The sequence below is a fragment of the Manis javanica genome, chromosome 7 (genome assembly GCF_040802235.1).
Source record: "Manis javanica isolate MJ-LG chromosome 7, MJ_LKY, whole genome shotgun sequence".
NCBI classification, from domain to species: Eukaryota; Metazoa; Chordata; class Mammalia; order Pholidota; family Manidae; genus Manis; species Manis javanica.
Window position 1 is genome coordinate 40,964,406 of NC_133162.1, and position 18,376 is coordinate 40,982,781.

An 18,376-nucleotide genomic window follows, 5' to 3' on the forward strand; every position below is an offset into this window, starting at 1 on the left:
GTAAGACTGTGGTCCCTCACTTTACACAGAGGAAACTGAGGCTCAGAGGAACTGATGGGCCCAGACCTCACACTCATGTCTATCTGGCACCAAGGGCAAGATTCTAAGGACGCTGTCTCAACGCCCCATCGACCAGACCTGGCCCAGGGCTCCTGAGCCCCACCTGTATTCGTGTCCCCCAAAATCAAGTCCTTCACTCCTTCAACCTGACACCCTTGGTCCCTCCACCAAGAGGCCTCCCCTGATTCCTCCTGGGGTTCCTTTAAATTTCTTTCACTTTGTATTCCTTACTATCCTGTTATACTAATGGCCCACCCACCGAGATATGCCCGAGGGTCTCAGAAGAAATGGTAGCGATGAGGAAGAAGCATAGGCGGGTAGCGCATCAAATATTTCCTCCCTAACCCAGGCCCCTAGACCGCAGGCTTCTTCTGGAGGAGATCCTAGACCCCAGATGCAGGGCTTAGTCCCCGCAGGGCGCAGTTCCAAGCTCGGCCACCAGGCGGCGCCCGACTCGCTCGAGCAGGGCTTGCAGTAAGACTGTGTGGCCGCGAGATGGCAATCGAGGCCGCGGCTCCGCAGGCAGTGCCTGAACAAGGCGGAGCCTGGAGGGTCCACGGGTCCCAGTAGCCCCAGCACAAGTGACTTGGACGCCGCCGCCTCCTGCCCGCACTATGACCCAGCCCGTGCCCCGGCTCTCTCTACCCGCCGCGCTGGCCCTGGGCTCGGCCGCGCTGGGCGCCGCCTTCGCCACTGGGCTCTTCCTCGGTGAGTAGGGCCAGGCCTGCGGCACCCTCCGCAGAGACCGCCGCGGGCAGGGGCGGGCGCGGGAGCGGCGCCCGTGAATCCACGAGGCTGGCTGCGGCCGAAGCGCAGCCCTAGCGCCCTGGAGTCCCAGGCCCTGAGCCAGCACCCTCTCCCCGGCAGGGCGACGGTGCCCTCCATGGCTATCCCGGCGAGAGAAGCGCCTGCTGCCGCCTGAGGACAGCCCCCTGTGGCAGTATCTGCTGAGCCGCTCCATGCGGGAGCACCCGGCACTGCGGAGCCTGCGGCTGGTCAGCAGGGCCGGGCGAACCCCACGTGCTCTCGTGTGACCTTGGGCCGGTGGCGGCGGTCTAGGTTTCCGGGCTTCTCAGACCTACGGGGCGCGGTGGGAGTTCCCTGAAGCCGGTCCCCGCCCTCCACCAGGCCACGCCCATAGTCCGCGCTGGGGATCTGAGCCTGAGGCTCGCCTGAGTGACTGGCAGAGCTGATGAGACCCTCTCCACACACAGCTGACCCTGGAGCAGCCGCAGGGGGATTCCATGATGACCTGTGAACAGGCCCAGCTTCTGGCCAACCTGGCGCGGCTCATCAAGGCCAAGAAGGCGCTGGACCTGGGTAGGGCGCGGCCAGGATCACTAGGGGACAGTCACCGGGCTAGCCTCCCCCTCCACTCTGGCCTGAGCCTGACCCTGACCGTGTCCCTGTCTTCAGGCACTTTCACAGGCTACTCAGCCCTAGCGTTGGCCCTGGCGCTGCCCCCAGCCGGGCGCGTGGTTACCTGCGAGGTGAACGCAGGGCCACCGGAGCTGGGGAGGCCCCTGTGGAGGCAGGTGAGTGTCCCACACACCTAAGGCCCTATCAGGCCCCTGGAGCCCCGTACTCCCAGTTCCACAAGGGATATGCTGGCTCTGACCCCACTCGGTCCACAGGCTGAGGAGGAGCATAAGATCGACCTTCGGTTGAAGCCCGCCCTGGAGACCCTGGGTGAGCAATGGAGCAGAAAGAGCTTTGACACCCTTTCCCAAATGGGGCCACGGGGCCCAAGCTAGTGACAGGTCCGCCAGACAAGCTTGGGTCAACCTCAACCCAGTCCCCCACTACCGGGTTGCATGGTATGCAGCCACATGCAGGGTGGCAGGGCCGGCACCCTTAAGGCCACCAGAGGCCCTGAGTGGTCCCAGTGCCTGAGCCAGCCTGGACAGGGGCTTCCAGCAGCTGAGGCCTGCAGACGTAGCAGCATCTGCCCCTCCCTCCCCCGCAAGATGAGCTCCTGGCCGCTGATGAGGCCGGCACATACGACATGGCCGTGGTGGACGCAGACAAGGAGAACTGTGCTGCCTACTATGAGCGGTGCCTGCAGCTGCTGCGACCTGGAGGTGTCCTCGCTGTCCTCAACGTAAGCAGTAAAGAAAGGACTCCCTAGGGCTAGGTCCCCATCTTCTACCCTGGCTCCGCCCTGAGCCCCATCCAGTGTACTCCCATAAACTCCGACTCAAGCCCATGCGCCAGGCTCTCCTGCTCTAGTCCTGCCCAGCCTGCTCAGGCACCTCCCTCTGAGGCCTGGCCCTCCGTAATGCCCCGCCCCACAGGTCCTGTGGCGTGGGGAGGTGCTGCAGGCCCAACCGCGGGATACAGCGGCACAGTGCGTGCGAAACCTGAATGAGCGCATCTTGCGGGACGCCAGGGTCCACATCAGCCTCCTGCCACTGGGCGATGGCCTCACATTAGCCTTCAAGATCTAAGGTCCCTACCTAGCTAGTGGCCTCCAGGGAGGGGACCTCAGAACCCCCTGCCGTTGACCCTGTTTTAAATCCTACAATAAAGTGGGGCCTGATTTCACAATCTTCTGAGACTCCATAGTCACAAGCAAAGTGGGATACTGGGAAGTGGAATAGGGAAGGAAAGCCCAGCACTGACTAGGGCAGCTCTTCAGCAAAAAAGGATCCTTGAGGTCAGGCATTCATCTCCCTGGCACACTGCTGAGGGTCGCCGGACACCAAGGCTGTGGCCGAACCACAACAGCCTCCAGCTGACTGGAGGCAGGATATAACATCTGAATTGACCTAGCCACATGCCACTGGTCAGAGACCCCCAGCAACTCAGGTTTGCCTCCGCTCCACAGACGCTGGTGTGGAGCTCTCCTTGTTCTCCTTCCTCTCTTCCTCAGAGGGGCAAGTGAATGAAGTTCCTATAAAGCTGGGACTGGTGGGTAGACCTTATCTGGGACCTGAAAACAGGAAAGAGGCCTTGCGAGGGGCCCAGGGTTGCCCCTTCTGTAGGTTATGCCAGTTCTGCTGGCCATTTGCCTGTTTTCACAGAACTGTCAGCTCAGCCTCACCTCTGCAGTGGAGGCCCTGGTCAGTGGACATCACCTCTGAGAATCAGGCCACTTGGCTTAGCCCTGAAGACTTCAATGTTGACTTAAGTATGTATCTGTTCTCCCCCTGACACCCTGGAGGAAAGTGAGGGACCAGGTAGGATCATTGGTCAGAGAGATGTGAAGCAGACAGGCCTATAATACAGTAAACGACCATCAGTACAGCAATTTTTAACAAGCTTCCCAGAGGAAGATGAAGGGAAAGTTAGGCTTTCCAGCACCAACATCTATGAGCAGAGATGGAAAGGGAGCCAGGTGCTTCACTTCTTTTGTTTACATCTCCCCAGTGCCACAGATCTTATCTCCAGTCCACAAGTGAATACCAGGCTCAGATCTATTTTCTTTACACTAACACATGTCAGACAGAAGTGGCATCAGCCTATAATACACTTAGGTTTTGCCACCACCTGGTTAGGCCTCAGTGGTGTACACCTGAAAGCTGGTACATCCAGGGTCACAAGAGCCCACTGCTGGTGCCTTTAATAATCCTACAGCTCCACTGTAAACTTACCCTTCTCTCCCATTCACGAAAGCTTAAGATGCACACGGGTGAGTAGGTCCACTTTACTGTAAATAGGTCCCTGACAAACTGGTAACTCACTTGTGCCACACCATACGGTCACACCCCTAGTCCAAAGTATTGGACCTGTTGAACCCCAGCCACAGCATGAGGGTGGGCCACCAGTAGCTGAAGGGCAGCAGCCATCCAGAGGGGTTCAGATGCCCCCAGTCCTATGAGCAGTCTCCTCCCTGCTGAGCACCCCAGCAGCCTGAGTCTGCCACTCTACTTCGCACTTCTCTCATCTATCCCAAACACACGTGAGGTGCTTTCACACCTAGTGTGCACAGACATCTTCCTGTTTTTCCTCTTACCTAGCAAGAGGCCCTGACTCAAACTGGTTCCAGGTCCAACTTTCTGCTATCAAGCATGTGCGTGTTGTTCACGTGGGCCATTCCAGCCAGTCCCTTAGACCAGAGACACCAAAATACGTGAAATTTTGTTAGGCTTTCTCATCTCATCAGGTTCTTCTGACCTGGAAATGTTCAGAATGTGTCACTTTTTGAGTAATGGGCCTTAAGGTATACCACATTTTCTTACTTGTTCTCAGGTTTCAAACTGTATCTCGGGTCTAACATTACAAATCTGTTGAATAGATCTCCTTCTCTAACCTTTGATCATATCCTTCAAACTATCTCTTCCCATCAAAAAAGTTGCTCTGCTTTCCCAACTGGAAATCACCTGTTTATTTCTATCACTCAGCCCAAGTTCAGGTGAAGGTTAATGGCCACAAAGACTGAAGACATTGCCTCTGGTCTCAAATGTAAGCCCAAACTTTTCACTGTCTGACTAGACAGAAATGAGTGATGACCTCTCCCTGGGCCTGTATAATCCCCTCACAATCCCTCTGGCTAGTGACATTGTCTATACACCTTACTCCATTTCCCTACATCTAGGCCCATTCCACCTATTAGGGCCTGGCTCATTTCCCATTGCAGCAGCCTGCAGGGTGACATGTATACTTTTAACTTTCACACCATCCCTTCATTTAACTAACTTAATTGCTTACTCTCCAGTGCAACCTGAGGTTAACAATTCAGTGATGTTGCACAAACTTACAAACTGAAGATATAAAGGCATGTATCCTCTTACTGTAGTCTAAAAAGCTCATCAGAGTTGCTGTAAGGACACAGAGGACTTTGTGGCACAGATTTAGGTAAAAGGCAAAATGCTCAGCTAGATACCAGAGAGATTCTACCTTAGCTGGCAAATTTCTAACTCTGCAAATACTTGGGACTCACTAATTACATATACTTGTTTATTCATAATCTGTAATGCTTAGGAATATGAAAAGTACTTCTAACCATGGTTGAATTCAACTAAATTTTTTTAACCTCCTCTTAAAAGTTCCACTGATCCATCTCATTCAATGGCAAAATTCCATGTTAAAAGGAACATAAAAACAAACATGCACACAACCACACAGTTTTCATAAAGGTCTATTTCATTATTGGTGGGTAGCAGATTTAACAGTTAAATACATTTAAATAATGTATAGGTGACTGCAAGACTGCAGCATTGGTAACTAGATAACCAATTCAACTAGAAACCAGCTAACAAGTAACTGTCTAAATATTTAAAATACAGCTCTTGTTTAGATCATCCTTTGTTCTGATCACCTTCTTTGTGGGAGGAAAGCCTGCTGGTCATACTGGAAATAATATTAAGGCCAAATCTTTCCGACATCCATTTCCAGAGGTTTCTTTTGGCTAGATTAAGCCTCCAACTCCAGGGCAAGCCCAAGCTTGTGGCCTCCAGCATTAATGCTCTTCCCATCTACCAGCGCAGACAGTGTAAGCTTCACACCTGTAAACAAGAGGACAACCACGACATGCCTGAAACACTGCATGAGAGTCTACAGTCTTTAATAATCACCCCAGAGCCCGCCTGTCACTTTTCTTCAAAACTGATCTACCAGAGACAGCCACCAGAGGGCACTTGGGAGTGTCTGAGATACCACAGAGAATGTTGGCACTGTCCTTGGTAAGCCAAGTCAAGAGCTTAAAAATGTTAATAAAGTTCAAAGTGTTCTAGAAAATACAATAATGTTCAATGATACACTGTCCAAACTAAAAGAAAATCATAACTGGATTCTGGAAAGGAAAAACTACAATAAAGAGAGACATGGGGACATCTTAATATATACACTACACATCGGTATTCAACTAATGTTAACTGACTTAGCTGTGACAATGGTATTGTAATAATGAACAAAGTCTTACTCTTAGGAAATACATGCCAGGGGTGATGTATCTACAGATCTGCAAAATATACATGTAAGTAATTCATAAGGGCACGTGGAGAAAAAAAGGATTATGCATGAAAACGTGGTAAATGGTAGTAATTGGTGAGTAAGGTCTATGGGTGTTCATGGTACCATTCCTTTCTTTAGGTTTCAAGATAGTCAAAAGTAACAACTCTGGGGAAAAATACATATTTTGAAGAGGAAAAAGTCCCAGGTGCTTTAGAACGTTGCTATTCAAATGGTGGTTCAAAAACCAGTGACATTGACATCACAGACGAGCCTGTTAGAAAGACAGAACCCCTCCCTTATTTCAGATTAGTGGGATCAGAATCTGCATCTTCACAAGATTCTCCAGATTATTCATGCACACACTTAAGTTTGAGAAGAAAACACAGCAAGGCCCAAAATATGTATAATCTCAAAATGAGATTATACAGACCAAACCACCAAAGCAATGAGTGAACTATAACTGTAGATAGGAATATTACAAGACATTTTAGGTACAAGTGAGGAAAGTGAATAGAGAACGGGTATTAAATAGTAATATGGTATCACTGATAACTTTCTTAGGTGGAATGTTTTGTGATTATGCAGAACAGTAAAAGGTTCTTATTCTGAGGAGATGCATGCTGAATATTTAGGGAAGTGTCATGAGATAGCTGCAACTTCCAAACAACCTAGCAAAGACAAAAAAAGCAGAGGAATACATACGAAACTGTGACAAAAGGTAAACGTGTTCAATGTACTCTTCTGTGTGCTTACAAAATGTCAAGATATTTTGTAAACCATAAAAAGACAAAGTCAAAGTAACAAAGTACTATTCCCCACAGAATAACAAAGTAACAAATTCTATTACTCCCCTATATTTGCAAAATAAGCTGAGAAGTGCAAACTAGTTAAAAGACTATCAGAACAATCCTATTATCAGGAATACTTACCAGGCCTCAGTGTCTGAGTATAGCCCACTCCAATTAAACTAGAATTGTTGACTTTTGCCTAAAATGCAGAAACAACTGTAAGAAACATTTCCAAGTGGAGATAAAGCCCCTGCAGGTTTCCCTGTCATACAATCATGAAGTGTCCAGCTTCTTTATTCACATGTGAGCTAATAAAATTTAGTAGTTATTAAGCCAAACAAAAGCCAGGTACCACTTAATTCTTAGCCATTAAACTCAAAAACCATATTGTCACAGGACACAACACTCTTATCTACCTTATCTACTGGGATGTGTCTACAGACTCCAAACTGTCCGTGTGGTACAAAAGCCTAAGCAGCTCTCATAAAAATCGTCCTTGTTGAGTCTAATCTAGCACAGTAAAACCATGCCCAAATGTGACTAATAGAAAGTTCACCAGGTTCACTGGCTGTGGCACACACCAGCCTCACAGTGTGGTATGTCAAGTTTAAATTTATGATTCAGTCACACACATTACTACTTTCAGGGATCTTCCTAAAGATTCAGAACCATGAATGTTCCAAATCTCCAAATGACAAGCACTTCCCCCGAAGAAACAGATCGACTAAAAATCCTTTACCTCACATTCTCAATTTTAGTTAATGCCCGTGGGTCCGGGCTCTATGTAACTAGACCATGCCTTAGAAGTTCCAATGCGGCGGCTTTTACCAATCCAGGCCTTGCCCTCCTTGCAAAACTCTATTACCTAAGTATTTAGTCACAGACTTCAAGAGCTGAAAGGGACTCCAGAGAGCAAAACATGGTAAAGAAAAGTGCTATTCTCTCCCACTACTATCATTAAGCCACACCAGGTGCCTATGGCTGTAAATGGGGCACCTTAACAAATCTCCAGGGCCTAAGCTGTCTAGCTAGGTAACCGCTCTTCAGCATTTTGGGTGCTATGGTAGTAAAAAAGGTACCATATAGCCTCTGGGTTCAAAATAGATTTGGAAATGATGTGATGTCTACACTCCTTAATGTGTAAAATCAAAACAGCCCAACCCAGAGAGAAAAATGATGTAACCACAGGCAAAAGTCACATAAACGGTATACAAATTCACTTGACACTACTGCCAAGTCTTCATGAGCCACCAATAATATGAGTTATTTGTCTAAGGAAGAAATGCCAAACTAGTGACCATCTTGTGCCCAACAAACTAATAGTCTAACACTGGATATAAACTCCAATTATTTTAGAATAGGAGTCAACCATGAAATTGTGATGGAGTAATGCTCAACTGGGACAATGCAGCACTACTTAGGTGGGAAATGCTGGGTAATCCCCACGAGTCACTCAATGGCTCACAGGCCCCAAGATGCCTTTCCATTTTAGGCTATGAGAGCTGCATCTTCAGTTGGCATTACATCTGTGCTGGTGTCACAGACATACATTTGAAAAGCAGAACAAAGGAGCTACCAGAGAACAGTGCTGTGTGACTCCTAAGGTCTTAGTTGCTGCAGTGCAGTTAGAAATAGAAGGGAAAAACAAATGTATTACTGCCTTGCCAATGGGAAAAGCTTTCTGGGTGCTACTCCTTCTCGCTGATTACAATTGTGCTAAGGTCAAACAAGAATGGGGCTAAATTCAACTGCCTAAATTATCAAGACATACAGTTCTCAAGAATGAAGATCACTTTATGTAGCAGAAGTAACTCTCATCATAGGTTTAACTTTCTTTCATTCCCAGTATAGTCCAGCACAAACTGACACACAAACAGCTGGCTCATCTGCCTGAAACTGAAGCCAGCCCCTTTATACCTTTATACCACACTGCACTCCCTACCTCAACCCACTATGACTGAGGGAAGGAATACCAAAAAGAGCCTAAGGACAGGACTAGGGTGGTTGGTCAGCAGACCCAGCTAACCCTGGATGGGTGGGGGCAGGAGGGAGGGAGTCTTTGGGATGCAGGAATTAGTGCTAAAGCCGGCATAGTCCCAGGCAAAGCAGGATGAGCTAGATGGTTAGCCTGTTCAAGGGGGAACTCAAGACATGCAGTCTTGTCCTGGACTACCCCGTCTTCCCTCTCTCCTTAGCAGTGCTAAGTCCTCTCTTTCTCCTAGCTTTGGTTTCTTTATGTGCAAAATGGCAAGTGTACCACTGACCTCTCAGATCAAATATGAAGATATTTTGTAAACCATAAAAAGACAAAGTCAAAGTAACAAAGTACTATTCCTCACAGAATGACAAAGTAACAAAGTGCTATTACTCCCCAACAAGAACTACCCAGGACCCAAAACACTGGCTTCCCAGGGCCTAAATATCAAACTTCTCTAACACTGTCTTCAGTGATAAGGCAGCATTCCAAATTCTAATCCCACCTGTGTATAAACTAGGGATTGTGTGAACCACAGGTCAAGTTTTCAACACAATTCAATATACTCAAAGACTAATGATACCCACAACCAAAACCCCATCCTAAGCCCATAGCAATACTCACAGAAATGGAAGCAGTAGGGTCCAACTGATACTTAGCTGCAATGCCAAAGCGAGTGCAATTGGTACCTGATGTCCAAGCAAGGTTTACTGAAGTGTCAAGATCTTCACATACTTTTTGATAGATTGATCCTCCAAATTCTGTCCCATCATTGCTTTAAGATATTTTAAATTGGTAAAATTTAGAATAGTCAATGTAATAACATCTTAGGCACTAGGCTGATGATGCAGCATTAGTTCTAAATAAAAACAACTGTTCATATGGGTCTCTAATGTTCTACTGAAAACCTGAGGAAGTTGTAAAGGCTGTTTTCCCAGCCTATATCCAAAAACAAGGACTGGTCAAATACGTCATGTTACATCCACAGAGCAGAATTACCATACTAATAATCACATTGCAGCATATGTAATGCTACAGGAAAACGGCCAACATGTATTAAAGTAGGGGGAAAGGGGTATAAACCAGACTTTTCAGTATTATTTTATACATACATACACATACAAAAAAAACGAAACACCAAAACATTTAACAATTAACAAAAATTATATATTTAGGTGGGGAAATTATGGGTTTCTTCTTTGTACTTGTGTTACACAGAATTCACTATTTTTATAAGGCAAAAATATTCTTTCTAAGTCTCTCCCACATGTATTTGGGTTAGGTAAAAACACCATATATTATAGGCAATTATATCAAATTAGCACCTTGCACATCATAGACAATTATGTCAAATGAATACACTGGTAGAGTTTGGCAATGTCTTAGCCTCTTCCAAAAATCAAAAGCATACCAAGCCTCATATGAAATGAACAACTCACTCTCAGCACCAAGTCAGACCAACATTTTTTTTACAAAAGTATCACTGATATACAGTCTTATGTTGGTTTCGAATATACACCGTTACAACAGTTACCCTTATTATTAAATCCTCCAAACCAACATTTTTTTACTATACACTTTTGAGAAGCACCCTAGGTAATGCCCAAAGACAGTCTTTTTACATTAGGAGAAATCATCTAGGTTGTACCTAGATTCAGAGAGATGACAGGAGGTATCAATATCACCCAAAAGTCCTACATAATATCCCACAGAAAAAAAATACTTACACATTAGTGTGTAGCTGGAAGTCTCCAGTTCTATAGCCAACAGCAAAGTTATTCCTTGTCAGCTTTGATTTGGCACTGTCAAAGGTCATCTGGTACCCAGCAAGCCAGCCCTCATAACCAAAGACAGCTGAACCATGGATTGCAGGCCCAGCAAAATCAAAGTCAACATCACAACCAAGGTTTATACACTCCCTCTTGTAAGAAGACTTGATTTTACCACTTTTCTTTCTGGAAAAAGAATAAACTGACTTAAAACTGACACCACAGGGAAAAACTTAAACATATAACTTCTGCACAGAGGGGCACAAAACAGATTTAAATGAACTGCAGTATAACTGGGGAGTAAAATTAGTAGTAGGATAATCATAAAATAAAAAAATACAGTTCAATGAACTCCACAACAGCGCAATGGGGTAAATGGACTGCTACCACTACAGGAAGACTGCTTTGCAGAACTAGCTATTAGTCACAAAAACCTATTAGAAACATGTTCATTACCTAAGTTACTGCCATAATGAAGAGACAAATAATCACACTGCAGCATATGTAATGTTACAGGAAAATGACCAACATGTATTAAAGTAGGGGAAAAGGGGTATAAACCAGACTTTTCAGTATTATTTTATACATACATACACATACAAAAAAAACGAAACACCTACAGCAAGCCAGCAATAGCAACACAGTACTCATGCTCCAAATGCAGAAACAGAAATTCACTACCACAAACTATTACTAGCCTACAAAGTACAAAGTACAAAGAAGAAACTATTCACTACCACTAGCCTTATAAACTATTAAACAGTAAATGTGAATCCTCCCTAAACATGCAGAAGAGAAATATTTTTAGATTTAAAGCAAATAAAAATGTCTATCCATGCCTACCCCGTGTTTGGTGAAAAGGTGGTATCAAATGTCAGTTTCAAACCTTGACAAATCTATTTTGAAAAAAAAAGAATTTTTCAGCTTTTTCCTTTTTGAAACAAAAAATAAAATTAGTATTAAAGCACGTTTTCAGAATCTTACCTGGTCTTCAATTGCGATTTCTGTTCCCAGAGTGTTATCAGTGTTCCATTTTTCTGTGAAAGTCAGACCATACTCACACCATTTATATTTGGTCTCCAAGGTCCCAGTAACTTTACCAGTGTCTGTATTAGATGAACCAGATGTTGAGAATTCCTAGTAAGACAATAAATAATTCATGGACTTTCTCATAAGTATAAAAGAATCCACTGCCTAACTTACACAAAACAAAAAAACCCCACTGAAACAGTATGGTTGATCCTTGACAATGGCAGGGGGTGGGGTGGGGTGCGGGGCAGCACACAGTCAAAAATCCAAATGTAACTTTTGACTCCCCAAAAGTTTATACTGATAGCCTACTGTGGACTGCAAGCCTTACTAGTAACAGTAAGTCAATTAAGACATTTTGTATGCTGTACATATCATATACTGTATTCTTATAACAAAGTAAGCTAGGGGAAATTTTTTCAAATTGTCACAGAACTCCAAAAAGTTTTCCAATATATTCATTGAAAAAAAACCCACATACAAGTGGACCTGTGCAGTTGAAACCTATGTTATTCAAGAGTCAACTGTGATATCACTAATACTCTTTTTTCTAGCTTTTTGAATACTCCAACTCTCTGCTACTGTCTTGAGTATAGGTAAGAATGACAAGTCAGCCTATAAATTACTGTCACCCTATTTACAGCTGACATTTCCAAGGAACTGATCACAAGTTAACCTGTATCTAATTCTCAAATGAATAACAAACTGTATACTTTTTTAAGGAAACTTCTGCTAAATCGGGTGATTTTATTTGGGATTCAAAAATTAGTTTGTTGGGTGAGCGGTGGATGTTCTGGCACTGAATCCAGTCTACCCAATATTGAATAAAACACTAAAAAAATGATTATGGTTAATCACAGATCCCTAATATTAAAATCAGAGTTTGTAATAACTGACACACTATTCATAATGAACTGTTTACTGAAAATCCTTAAAAGGAAAGTACTCCACTGTAGGAATCCATGCCATGAAAAAAAAAAATTTAATTCTTCGGTACCAATATTCTGTTTTCCTGAGATAAAGAGACTTCACCAAGTTTCATGCCTTTCCAAGTATCTTTCACAATCTTATAAAAAAGGGGAAGAAATTATAGGAAATACACTCAACTGGTTTATATCATGCATAATATGAACTATATTATGTATAACATATCAGAAAAAAATAATCTAATACAAGGAACATGAAGTGCATTATATAATCTTGTTTGAAGCAAATATAAGTAACTTGCTAATCACTAATTGCACATCAATTAAGAGTAAAGCATAATATGGAAGAGGGCATACTTAAACTTTCAATCTACTACAAATAAATCCAGAAAGCTAATAATCTTTCAAAGCTCACTATACAGGCAGACACTGAAATCTTCAAGATAAAGCATCAAAATGCTCTGAGGGTTTTGATTCACAATCTGACTGCTAATGACAGCTATAACTTTTGGAAACTGGAAAGCCCAGTCTACAGAAGACAACTGACCTGAACTAATGGAGAACTTTAACCTGAAACTGACACCTGCAGAGTGTGGAATTATGAAAAGCTATATCAATAGGGGAAAAGGCCAATCATCCTTCACTTAGAAGGGAGAACATTTGTATAACTACTACTCTGCAGTGAAACAGACTCAAATCCTCAGGTCTTAATTACAATCTCTGAAATTACATGCATTCATTAATAGGAATTTCCAATCAAAGCTTGGCACTGAATGCCCACACTAAAAAGCACAGATTACATTAGGAAAGCACACTGGATATAAAGTTAGAGTTGTGGCATTCAGTTCTGGCTGTCATTTACTAAACAAGTAACACTGAGGAAGACACTTCACTTTTCTGGGTGTTTCCTCAATTGTAGTTAACAAAACCGACCTCTGAAGGACTAAACTAGACTGGCACTGTGAAAAGCTCTGCGCATTTTCATGTGCTCCACACAAAAGGAGATTATTATTAAAAATATATACATGGAGCATGTTCTAGCAGATACTTGGAATGGGGAATGTGTATGAGCAGCTATTTTTAACTGTGAATGACATTGACTAGTGACTTGAAGACCCACCCACTGCCATCCATCAGTCCACATAATTAAGAGTCAGCCTATATACATGCCAAGGAATCCTCAAGACACAAAACCAAGATCACACTGAGGGACCGAAATTGGGCCAGATGCCACCACTGGCAGAGCTTACACCCTTCGCTCCATCACGAAGACATTTAGATGTCTACATTCTGGGGTGGCCTGGACATCTCTGCTGTTCAGGTGAGAAAACAGAACCAGCCATTAGTGCGACTTATTTGGGGTCAGGTACATAAAATCAGTACCACACTTGATGAATTATATACATTAAATGGAAACAAAAACATGATGTAATCTAACCAAACTCCTATACATTCTTCATGATCTTAAACCTATTTCCATAAATATTCCTTAAACCTGTCCACAATAAAACTTTCTTTTCCAACAAACATTTTTATTTATCTAGTATAAGATCTATACTATATAAGTATTTAGTATAAGATCTATAAGGTCTCTGAGTGTTTAAAGTTCAGTTTGTCTCTCTAGCCAGCCAATAAGCTTTTTAAACACAAGAATTGAGTCTTATACATTTTTTTTTTTTTAAAGGAGGCCTTTTGTGTTTCAACAAATACACAGCAAGTGTAAGGGCCTCAATAGCTTAAGAACACAAAAAACAAACCCATCTAAGACACTGCCTGTAACTTTTTACCTTGAGTCAAGTAAGTCCAACCACACTGCACAGTCAGGCTTCTTTTTAGAGCAAAGAAACCAAATGACAGGTACAACCAAAATGGAACCCCAGAAATCCAAGTCTGGGCATTAAAAAAACTACAGGATGAATTTTAATAACAAAAATACATAATGCATTTTAAATAGTTACATGCACTAAGGGAGTTAACTATAAGAACTTTTCAAAATAATCAATAATATTCAATATGCACACATTATATCCATCCCCAAAACAATCTCAAAAATTTTCGAGGAAGAAAAAAGGTTACACAAATTTTACTCTCTTTGAGGGAGTTTGTTAAGCAAAATCAAGCATCCAAACACCAAAATATTAACCTCTTTAAGATAAGGACTCTAAATTCACAAAATGCAGGTGGGAATCTTCTCCAAAGAGGGCTGCTAGAGTATGACCATTAGTACACTGGTATCAAGAGTTTCTGTGTATTTTTATGCTCGGAAAGCTTAATGTTTTTTAGGCATTAAAAGAAAGTGTTACAAAAAAGTATAGTTTCCCTGCCTTCCAGCTTATACTGAATAAACAGTCCCAAATGATCAGTGTCCTGCTTAAGTTCTTTGTGTATACATAGGAAGTTATATGGCAAAAGACTACAAAAATCAGAAGTCACATCCAAAGCCAAAATAAATCAAGTTACATGCAAATCCCTTAAGACAAAATTAACTTCCGTCTCTTCTTTAAGATAAAGCAGACAGGTGTCTTTCAGTTACGACTGTTTCATGGGTTGAAAAATTATATAAAGGCTCATCAGAACTTATTAGATAATCTAAAACTCACCACACCACTGCATGACTTTGTTTTCACATCCAGTTTCACCAACCCAAAACCTTCAAGTAGAGAGAAGATAACAAAGTGATTCTTTTGCATAAAAGCTGCTTACGAATAATACATTACACACTAAAAAAAAAAATTTCATATATTCAGAGGGGTATAAAAATGTGTGCTGATAAAACAAAATTTAAATGAAAAAAACTTACGCTATTCTATATGAACTGACACATAAAGTACAGAAAAGCTCTATGCAGTTTTGCCTAGTGTTTTGGTGAATATATGGCACACACACAAATGTTTTCAAACCATTTTTAAACCTAAATATCAGATCAGAAAATCAACTTAAATCTCAGAATAGCCAATAGTTTACAAGGCAGAAACTTACAACTGTTGCAAAGAGGTATCTCCCCTTGTGATTAATAATCGTTAACTGGAAAAATGACAACGCAAAGTAGGGGTGTGTGTGTGAAATAAAATTTTCAAGAAAACCCAAACTCCCCTGAAAAAATCCATAACCCACTGGGAGTCACAACCACAAAAGCAGAACAGTAATACATCATAATTGTAGTCAACCAAGGCCTAAACTGTATCTGAGGGAAATGAAAGGCCAGCTGTTTTTTCTTAAAGGTAAACTCCTTGAATGATGGTTTGAAAAAATCTATACAAACTAGAATGGTGGGAAATGTGGACTGTTAACAGTACTTAATTAACAAATTTTAGCTAAACTGTATCTAAGAAAAGAATTAATGCAGCAAGGTATTCACAATTTGAAGAAAGTAATTTTCCTAAGCAATCCAAACACACATGTTCACTTCTAAAATTTTTTAGAAGTTCTTACCAAATCCTTTGTTGAAAATATCTCTGGCAGCTTTGCCAAGGTCAGCATATGATGGAGGAATACATATTGCTGTAAGAAATACATTGGAAGAAACATTCCAGTGTTAATATTCTTGTTCTCCCACTTTCTGTCCAATTACTAGAGGATGACCCACTGCCATCTTTAAACTCAAGCAGTCCAACTTGCTGGGGTGTGTTTGATAACACCACAACTACAACAAAACTGTAATCCCCAACCAAGACGTATTTGTAAAATGGATTAACAACAATTAAATGGCCACACAAACTTGGGAAATTCCTTCCAAAATAGAAAAACTGACTTTGTATCCCTAAATTTATGTAGTGCCTGTGAGAAACACACTCACTGGACCAAATTCAGTAAGTGGGCACAGAGACAAAGAGAACAGCGGAGCGATGCTTTAATGACGGTCTTGCAAGATGGGGTGTCTGGTGGGCAGGCACACCTGGGGAGTTTGGCGCCAATAATTTATCTCCTAGTACGTGAGTCCCTCCCCTGGTTCCTCATTGGCTGAGTATTACAGGGTTCACATTCTTTCCCGGACATCGCCTAAGCCAGTTATATCTTTCCTTTACATTTGTCTTAATATTATTGGTAGGTTTAAAAAACTCAAACAGGTATTGCCAGACCCTTATCAATTCCTCCACCCCCACTCTCAGCCCGAGCAGCTTCTACCACGTGGCCCTTTGTTAATACCTTACTGTTAAAATGTTTAAACATCCTAGTGGGAATAAATCATTTAGGTTTTATACTCTTTCCTAACAGTGCCTTATGGGCTGGACCTCCTAGGACTGGACTAGTACAAGTAGTCAAACACATACACACATATACATCTATCTATGCATACAGGTATATCTGCCAAAATTCACTGGAAAGGGTCGATTTAATCAAATGAGATACAATCAAAACCTAAGACAAGACCCTCTCCCCCAGTATATCCCTTAGAACCTTCACTGACGTCTAAACCACGATTCTGGAGTAGAAAGTAAAAAATTAACACTTGGGGAATTTTAGGATTGTAACTTAGAACACGCCCATCTACGTTTTACTCGTGTCTACATCAACCATACATAAAATGGCACTTTAAATGTATTAATATGCCAATTCCTGGGCCAATGCTGCGTTGCTTAAGGGCAAGCAATCTGAGCACGTTACCCCAGCTCATTCATTCTACAAAGCACGTCCACGCCCTTAAGAGCGCATATAATGACCTTGCGCTCTCACAAAGGGGGTTACTACTTCCTCCAGAAAGCTAATCCAATCCTTCAAAGACCAACAATTAGTAACCTCTTCCTTCTGAATTAATCAAAGGCAAGTCCAAAAGCTGAAGGTGAACACGGCCAAGACCAACTCCCCAGGCCTGGTCCTACCCAAAATAAAGCAGCTCAAAATCTGGGTTCCTCCTTCGCAGAGCCACGGGATGCAGACCGCGCAGTGGCTACGGAAAAGGGGGGATTTCCGAGTCCTTGGAGAGATGGGGCGGAAAGAAGCTGCAGTTTTTTGGTCCACAGGCTTCGACTCCCCGGACACCGTCGCCCCATTCCGCACAGACCCTACTTACACCGCGAGCAGCTCTGTCCGAAGGTTGCCATGGCGAGGCCGCGGGAAGAGGTGATCTGAAGAAGAAACAAGAAGTGCCGTCAGCAGAGGACACAGGTGGTCAGAGAAGAGGGGTCTCAGGGACAGGCGGGGGTCCGCGGGGGTGGCGCGGCCATCTTAGCTCCCGGGGCCGACCACGAGTCCGGCTCAGCCGTCCTGTCGTGGCCGCCGGGGCCTAGATCCCCAGATCGGAGTAAGGCGGGCACGACAGTACCTAGTGGTCTCCCGAGGGGGCCGCCGCCACCGCCGCCGCTCGGCTCGCAGTTGAGGCCGCTTGGTTAGCTCGGAGTGCGGCTGGAGCTGCCGCGCCTGGAGGGCGAAGTGAAGGAGACACCGTTCCGCCCGCCGCAACCCTGTCCTTCCTGCGCTAGGACCCCACCACTGGCCCCGGGGCTGTCCGCCGCGCCTATCCCTGTGGCGCCGTCCGTAGGCCACTCCAACCCGCTCCGAAACAGCCACTTGGACCAAGGGCACTCCCGACCCCTGCGTGAGCTGTCTCCGTCCATCGACGGAGGCCGGAAAGGCAGAAGCTGGCGGACCTCGGGTCAGGCAGCGACGAAGACAACCCCAAAGGAGAGAAGGCGGAGGAACGGCGGAGGCAGCGCGGTGGGGGCTGTGCGGGAGGGGGCTGGGAAGGAGGCCCCTCGCGTACTCGTCACGGGAGGGGGCGGAGCGTCAGGCGCGTACCCTTGCGGGACCGGGCACAACTGGGTGCTGCCGCCGCGCCCGTCAGTCACGTACACCTTTCTCACTCCCTTTCTCGGCTATGGTTCCCATAGTCTGCAGACACAATCCCCGTATACGGCAACTGGAAAGAGTCAACTGGGCGTTACTCGCGTCTTCTCTGAGCAAATGCAGAGTGCGCTTCTGCAAGACCCTCTCTCC

The 18,376-nt window shown here is 44.2% G+C and overlaps 2 protein-coding genes across 5 annotated transcripts; one reads left to right on the forward strand and one right to left on the reverse strand.

Annotated features, from left to right (window-relative positions):
- The first annotated feature begins 556 nt into the window (after positions 1-556).
- On the forward strand, positions 557-5,747 carry COMTD1 (catechol-O-methyltransferase domain containing 1). Of its 4 annotated transcripts, none has more exons than XM_017654047.3 (7): positions 563-768; positions 928-1,055; positions 1,275-1,380; positions 1,477-1,595; positions 1,695-1,749; positions 2,028-2,161; positions 3,084-5,747. In XM_017654047.3, exons 1-7 carry the CDS (start codon positions 675-677, stop codon positions 3,141-3,143), a joined length of 696 nt encoding a protein of 231 aa, XP_017509536.1. In that variant the 5' UTR covers positions 563-674; the 3' UTR covers positions 3,144-5,747. The 4 variants fall into 4 exon arrangements, with proteins under 4 accessions (XP_017509535.3, XP_017509538.1, XP_017509536.1 ...); XM_017654045.3 differs by lacking the exon at positions 3,084-5,747 and adding an exon at positions 2,355-2,607 and having other exon boundaries at positions 566-768; XM_017654046.3 differs by lacking the exon at positions 1,695-1,749 and having other exon boundaries at positions 557-768.
- Positions 5,125-17,886, reverse strand: VDAC2 (voltage dependent anion channel 2). Its single transcript, XM_017654044.3, has 10 exons — positions 17,706-17,886; positions 17,454-17,508; positions 15,875-15,943; positions 15,043-15,092; positions 11,472-11,624; positions 11,331-11,383; positions 10,446-10,673; positions 9,343-9,493; positions 6,885-6,942; positions 5,125-5,507 (listed from the first exon to the last, which is right to left on the reverse strand). Exons 2-10 carry the CDS (start codon positions 17,482-17,484, stop codon positions 5,416-5,418), a joined length of 885 nt encoding a protein of 294 aa, XP_017509533.1. The 5' UTR covers positions 17,485-17,508; positions 17,706-17,886; the 3' UTR covers positions 5,125-5,415.
- Positions 17,887-18,376: the final 490 nt, after the last annotated feature.